Source organism: Elephas maximus, chromosome 7 (genome assembly GCF_024166365.1).
Source record: "Elephas maximus indicus isolate mEleMax1 chromosome 7, mEleMax1 primary haplotype, whole genome shotgun sequence".
NCBI classification, from domain to species: domain Eukaryota; kingdom Metazoa; phylum Chordata; class Mammalia; order Proboscidea; family Elephantidae; genus Elephas; species Elephas maximus.
In genome coordinates, this window is record NC_064825.1 from 102807191 (window position 1) to 102814647 (window position 7457).

The following is a 7457-nucleotide window of genomic DNA, read 5'->3' on the forward strand; positions in this document are numbered from 1 at the left end:
GGCCTCACCCTGACAACTGGTTTGGGGCCCGTGGCTATCTCAGGGGCTCCCAGGCACCAGTGGGGGCCTCCTGCATATGCCCCCACTCTTCCACCTCGAGCCCAGGGCAGGCCTGCCAGACAGACAGGTGACAGGGACCTGAAACGATCTTTTATTACTCATTTTAACCAGGAAGAGACCAGGGAGCAGGCCTGACCGGTGGCCCCGCTAGGCATAGTACTGCAAGTTGGCTTTCTTCTTGGCCTGCACCTCCAGGATGCCCTCCATGTAGTCCTCGTGGGTGAGCTCCGTGGCACCCCTGCGCAGCGCGATCATGCCCTACAGCCGAGACACAAGCATTGAGGGTGCCTTGCCACACCCCCAGCCCTGCTCCCAGAGGCCTTCTCAGCCTCCTCCCCTCAGAGTCTCCACCAGGCCAGCCAAACACCCCGTCGGGACCAGGGAAAGGGGCAAGAAGACATGAAACCACTCACCGCCTCCACACACACAGCCTTGCACTGGGCCCCGTTGAAGTCATCCGTGCAGCGGGCCAGCTCCTCATAGTTTACATCAGGACTGAGGAGAGCATAGGGCCACGGGCTCAGTTACTTACGGGACAGGAGGGGACACAGGTACTCTCACCCCACCATGCAGCAAGGTCAACTCGACCTGTGACCATAGGCAAGCCCCTTACCTACTGTACAAGATAAGGCAGGCTAAAGCAAGTTAGACCAGGTGATTTCTAGTGTCTCTTGGGTGCTAACTTGGAATTCTACATCTGTGACTCCAGGGATTGACTCGGCCAGAGGCAGGGGAGCAGGGGCTTGTAAGACAAAAGATGGTAGCCTCTGTACGCTCCCAATTAGAGTGCGTCCTGCTTCAACACCGCATGGCCACCACCACTTGCTGTACACATGTGCCAAGCCTGTGCTTGCTAAGGCCACATCCAATTACACAAACCCCATGGGGTCGGTGCTATAACCCCAAGTTCCAGATAAGAAAGCTGAGGCTTAGACAGGTCCTGCCACTGCGACAGGTTGCACAGATCTGAGCCCAGGTCCACGGCCCCCGGCTGGATGCCCTGGGTCAGGTTTGGGCAGAGCTCATCTGCTGGGGGGTAGAGGAGGGAAGGGGAGCCTGAGGGCCTCTGGCCTGCATGCCCTCAGGTCATGGAGGGTAAGTGGATTCTAAAGAGCAGAGTCCCCAGAATTAAGGCCCAGGCCTCCACAAGATTCTATCGGGCAACTGGGGAGAAATGGAGGTGTGAGCGGTGGTGGTAGTCACAGAGGCCTGGGGGAAGCTCCATGCGAAGGGGAGAAACGGACACCACCCTTCTGCTGAAGCTGCCCCTCAGGTCCCCACACCCGGCTCATCCTGGCCCACCTGACATTCATCTTCCGTGAGTGGATCTGCATGATCCTGGCCCGTGCCTCCTCATTGGGCATCGGGAACTCGATCTTGCGGTCCAGGCGACCTGAGCGGAGCAGGGCAGGGTCCAAGATGTCCACCCTGTTAGTGGCTGCGATGACCTGAGGAAGAAAAGGAGCAACACCTTGAACTGAAGAGGAAGGTGGTCACAGACAGGCACAGTCATGGTCAGAAAAGGCAGGCGCAGCCCAGGGTATGGGTGAAATAACAGTGGATGTTAAAGACAGACCTGAACTCTAATTCTAGTCCACCGTTTACTAGCTGAGTGACCCTGAGAAAGGCTCCACACCTCTAGGCCTCCTTTCCTTCATCTCCAATGTGACGGGAATACTCACCTTTACTTGAGTGTTGGGCTGGAACCCATCCAGCTGGTTCAAAAGCTCCAGCATTGTCCTCTGCACCTCCCGGTCCCCTGCCTTCTCACTGTCGAAGCTGCACACAGGAGGCCCGAGACACTGGTAAGGCACAGCTTGGGCAGAGCCGTCTCCCTTCTCCACCCACAGGAAGTCTAACCCAACCTGCCCACCTGCCCGGGGCAGGGAAACGTCTCACTCAATGTGAGGCCTCCAGGCTACGGACAGGCACACAAAACTGTAAGTGCTGATGGCAGCATTCAACTGGAGAGGCTCCTGGGCTCAGATGCCATGCTGAGGACACAACAGAGAACAAAAACAGCCACTGCCGGCTGTCACCTGATGAAATGTGTGACTGCACACTGAAACAAGCCTTTGGAAAGACAGTGATCTGGCCCAGACTTGGGACGTTGTGTGAGGGTTGGGGGAGTCCAGGCCGGCATCCCTCAGGAAGTATTCCCCAGACTGAAAACACACTGAAGGCTGAACGCCAAAACACTGGCAGGCAACCAACCAATGGAAAATAGGGGAAAGGAAGATCACATTTAAGAGAGGGAACAGCAGGTGCAAAATTTCTCCTGCCCCAGAGCTGGAGAGGGCCTAAAAACCATGAGGATATTGCAGTTGTTGGGGGTGGAGGAGAGCCTAAGGGGAGGGGGTATGTGCAGGATGAGGCTGGAGGCCGGCAGGGGCAGCCCACATGTGCAGCCTTGTGGACTCCAGCAAGTTCAGCATTTTTCCCAAGGAGCAATGGGGAGGCCAAGGAAGTGTTTTAAACAGCATCTGTTTGTGTTAGAGACTGTGGGTGCATGTGAGTGAAGTCACCTGACTTGTTTTGAAAAGAACAGTTAGCAGCCGTGAGGCAAGAATTTGGATAGCAGAACTACAAGAATAGAGCAGCCACTGTCCCAGTGGAGAGCGAAAAAGTTGGAACTTAAGACAGTGGGGAATCTAGGCCCTCCTGCTACAACGATCTCCTTGGTGGTGCCCAGCTCTCCCTTACCGCTTGGTGCCGATGGCATCCAGCTCATCAATGAAGATGATGGACGGGGCTTTCTCCTTGGCCAGGGCGAAGGCATCCCGGACCAGCTTGGCACCATCTCCAATGAACATCTGCACCAGCTGGGGGCCAGCCAGCTTCAGGAAGGTGGCCTGGGGGAGGAGGGGATGGTGGGGTCAGACCACAGGTACCACAAGAAACCCCTTTGAGCCCACCTGGTAGAGCTTCAGCTCCGCCCACTCCCTCCTCAATCTTTCTAAAGCACTTACCTTGGTCTGTGCAGCACAGGCCCGGGCCAGCAGGGTCTTCCCCGTGCCTGGGGGCCCGTACATCAGCACCCCCTTTGGAGGTTGGATCCCTAAGTTCTCAAACTTCTCCTTGTGGTTCATTGGCAGGACAATGGCCTCTACCAGCTGCCAGGAAGAAGACCTGGATGAGGAGAGCGAAGCCCTGAGGGCTCCTACTGCCCAGCTCTTTTTTTACTGTGCTTTAGGTGAAAATTTACAGCTCAAGTTAATTTCTCATATCAAAATTTATACACACATCATTTTGTGGCATTAGTTGCAGCCCCACAACGTGACAGAACACTCCTCCTTTCCACCCCGGGTTCCCTGTGTCCATTCAACCAGCTCCTCCCTTCTCATCCTGCCCCTAGACAAGAGCCGCCCATTTGGTCTTGTGTATCTGATTGAACTAAGCACACTCCTCAAGAGTATTATTTTTTGTTTTATAGTCCTGTCTAGTCTTTGTCTGAAGAGTAGGCTTCATGAATGGTTTTAGTTCTGGGTTAACAGAGTCCAAAGGCCATAGTTTCGGAGGTTCCTCCAGTCTCTATCAGACCATTAAGTTTGGTCTTTTTACATGAATTTGAGTTCTGCTCCATACTTTTCTCCCACTCCATCCAGGACTCTCTGTCGTGTTCCCTGTCAGGGCAGCCACTGGTGGTAGCCAGGCACCATCTAGTTCTTCTGGTCTCAGGCTGGTAGGGTCTCTGGTTTACGTGGACCTTTTGTCTCTTGGGCTAATATTTTCCTTGCGTCTTGGTGTTTTTCATTCTCCTTTGTTCTACATGGGTTGGGACCAATTGATGCATCTTAGATGGTCACTCACAAGCTTTTAAGGCCCCAGACACCACTCACCAAAGTGGGATGCAGAAGATTTTCTTAAGAAACTTTGTTATGCCAATCGACCTAGATGTCCCCTGAAACTATGGTCCCCAAGCCCCAGCCCCAGGACAGCCCAACTCTTAATGGCTTCAGCCCCAATCTGCAACCCTCCTACTCCAATTCAGACACCGCCCTCTCCCTACCCTATCTCAAGAAGACACAGAAGACCAGTCACCCCTACCAAGGACTGGCCATGACCTCTCAGCAGGATATGGTGGAAGAACACTGGGCTGAGAACCAGGCGCCTGAGCTCTAGTTATGGCTCTGGCCCTCATTTTCTGCGACCCTGAGCAAGTCATTCAGTCTCCCTAGAACTCAGTCTCCTAACCTGCTACATGGCACTTCCTTTCCTCCCTAGGATGCTATGAAGATGGGAGACATATTAGAGCACAGCAGTGCTCTGGTCAGTGAAACAAAAATATGAAAGGCTTTGGCAGCTGCCATTCCTCCCTCACCTCCTGGATCTGCTTGTCCAAGCCCCCGATGTCACTGTATTGCTCTGTGGGCCTCTCATCCACCTCCATGGCCTTCACTCTTGAGTCGTATTCTGTGGGCAGGGTCTCCAGGATTAGATAGGAGTCTTTATTCACACCCTAGGAATAGAACGAAGCCTTCAGATCTGTCCTAGCTCAAGGCCTACCTAATTGGTGGTGTGATAAGTGTCTCTAGAGTGGAAGGAAAGACACTGGACTGGGCAACATAAGAAGAAAGGAATAGGAGGTCAGGTGCCAGATTCACGGAGCTGCTCTGCCCAGAGATTCAGAGCCTATGGTAACCTGGGGGCTGAGGCAGGGGCTCAGCTAGTCAGTGGGAGAAACCTCGCTGGAAAAACCCCATCTGGGCTCAGGTACCACTCACCACCAGGTCCCCTGGCTTCAGCTTTTCAGCATCCACCAACCCAATCACAGGCAGGAAGTATGTCTGTAGGAAAGATTCCAGGTATAGTCTCCATTATTGGCCATGCCATATCCTCCCCTTGCCCTCCTCAGTTCTCCTATTGTTGAGCCAGCCTCACCTGTCGTGTAGAGGTTTTGATCACTGCACACTTGCCCTTCCTCTGGGAGTCTAGGTCAATATTGGCACCATCCTCCTCTTGGTCATTGGGATCAACATCCAGCAGCTGACAAAGGAAAACGCTCGAATCAAGAGGCCCTGTTCAGCCTCCTGTATCCCCACACAGCTCTGTGCTTCCTGGGCCCTGAGACAATTCCCAGCACTTGCTGGCCATCCTTTCCTTACTCCTCAAACTAGCCCTGAGCCCAGCAAATGTGCAGCTGATAAGCCAGGAGACTGACAAGATCTCTGCTTAGGTGCTGCTTCTCTGCACAGAGCTTACCTACTCCTGAGAAAGAGTAACACAACAAAAGAGACATGAGGCTTCCAATGTCTTTTCAGACCCTCCTCCCCAGAAGTACAGACTAGGGAAGGGGCCCCAGGAGGAGTTGCTCTAACAGGTAATCTGGGCCTCAAAACTTTCACCCATTCTTTCCCCAGTAGCCCCACCCCAGACTGTGCCCAAGCCCTGCTGAGCCCCTCTTCCCCTCCACATACACACACACCTCGATGACGTTGGAGACAAGGTACGGCAGGGTCTTGTTCACTTTGATTTTCTCGCTGTTCTCTTTGATCTTATCTTTCATGGCTTGGAGCTCGTGGGTGACTCGCAACACTTCGCTCTTCATGATCTAGGATGAAGGTGAGTGGAGGCAAACATTCAGCCCTGCTCTGCTTGTCCTAGGGCCCTGCAACTGGTGAGGTCCAGGCTGCCCAGGAGACCCTTTCCCCTTTCCTTCATCCAGCTCTAAGGCTCCCCAAAGGCCGAGCCTAACTGTGTCCACATGCAGCTGAGGTCCAAACAGGACGCCAGTTTGGAAACCTGGTGAAGTAATTGGAGAATAGAGAAAAGACCAGGCCTTCATCAGGCAAACATAAATCTAAGTTCTGTCTTTTATTAAGGGTTGGGCACTCCAGCACAGTTAAAAACCTCTGAATCACAGTTCCCTCATCTGTAAAATGGGGATGCTAAGTGGAAACCCTGGTGGCATAATGGTTAAGTGCTATGGCTGCTAACCAAAAGGTCGACAGTTCAAATCCACTAAGCACCCCTTGGAAACCCTATGGGGCAGTTCTACTCTGTCCTATAGGGTTGCTAGGAGTCGGAATGGTCTCTAGGGCAACGGGTTTAATACCAGAAGGATTGCTGGGAGGTATACTTAAGACATCTTTGGCAAGGGCAGTATGGTGATTACTCCTCTCTAGCCTGGTGTCCCACCCCAGTCCCTCCGATCTTCCTTCTCGTCCCCTTTCAAGCTTAGTTTTCATTTCTTTTTTCCTGGGGAGTGAGTAGAAAGCCGCGGGCCACATGTCCCCCACTACGGGAAAGGAAAACCAAGAGCGATGTGGAAGAGGCTTAGAGGTCACCAGGCCTGCCCTGTGGGGGCTCCACTACCGCGACAGGGGCAGTATACCCACCTTGATCTCACTGTCCAGCAGCCGTGTGCGCTGAATGATCTCTTCCGTGGACATTTTGAGCACCTCTTCCCCGATTCCATCTTGCTGTTCTCGGGGAAAAAAAAAAAAAAAAACTTGTTCTCACTCACAGCCCGCCTATAAAACCGGGATGAAGGAGCCAGGATCCCTGTCCACATCTTGCCCAAATCCCAAGCGGCCCCCTTCCTGGGACTAGACCAGAACTCGACCCCTCAGACATTTCCTCCCCTCCCCCTAAGGGCGTCTCCCCGCTGGCCCCGGCTCCGGTACCCCAGCTCTCCGGTCACCCACCTCAGCCTCATCCCAAACGGTCGCCATCTTCTCCTGCCGAGTCACTGGATCCTTGAGTTCCGGCATCAGATTCACTTCTTGGAGGAGAAGGCCGAAGATCGGACGGGGCAGGAGCCGCGGCGAGAGATTAATCCCGTCTTTCTTAACGCCTGCCCCTCACTAGCGGCAGACCTTCCCTGGCCAAATACTCAACACTTGCCGAGGTTAGCTCTGGCCGCTTTACCTCAGCGAATCTGCTCTTCCGACTCAAAAGACGAAGCTCGGGCCACAGGCCCCGCCCGCGTGGTTCCTGAAGAGTTCCCTCCCTCGTCCTGTTCAAGCCGGCGCGAAGGGTGCGGCCGCTATTGGCCGACGCGCACAGCGGAGGCGGGGCCAGAATGTAAAACCGGAAGAGGAGACAGAAAAGAGGGTAGCCGCGAGGGCCTGTGGGAAATGTAGTTTTAATCTGGTCCGTAGCTGAAAGCGTATTTCCAAAGTGGCGATTTCAAACCCCAAATCTGGCGGTGGTAGAATTAGGGAATTCACACGATGGCACTACCTCCCAAACCATAAACAACACGCGCCAGATATGTGCAAAAGGCTAAAAAAGAGGATGCTACCTTGGGTTGCAGTTTTATAATAATTATTTAATTACAAGCTGGCCACTCAGGGTTACAGGAGAGAATCACTAGCCAGTTGTAAAGAGATATATCGCTGCTTCTGCTAACTCCAAGGAAACCCTCGTGGCGTAGTGGTTAAGTGCTACGGCTG

The 7457-nt window shown here is 53.6% G+C and overlaps 1 protein-coding gene across 1 annotated transcript; it reads right to left on the bottom strand.

Annotated features, from left to right (window-relative positions):
- Window positions 1–109: 109 nt before the first annotated feature.
- PSMC3 (proteasome 26S subunit, ATPase 3) lies at window positions 110–6973 on the bottom strand. The gene is made up of 12 exons (XM_049891142.1): window positions 6708–6973; window positions 6399–6482; window positions 5486–5611; window positions 4942–5046; window positions 4785–4847; window positions 4382–4519; window positions 3030–3173; window positions 2764–2912; window positions 1743–1839; window positions 1363–1508; window positions 474–555; window positions 110–318 (listed from the first exon to the last, which is right to left on the bottom strand). Exons 1-12 carry the CDS (start codon window positions 6771–6773, stop codon window positions 208–210), a joined length of 1311 nt encoding a protein of 436 aa, XP_049747099.1. The 5' UTR covers window positions 6774–6973; the 3' UTR covers window positions 110–207.
- Window positions 6974–7457: the final 484 nt, after the last annotated feature.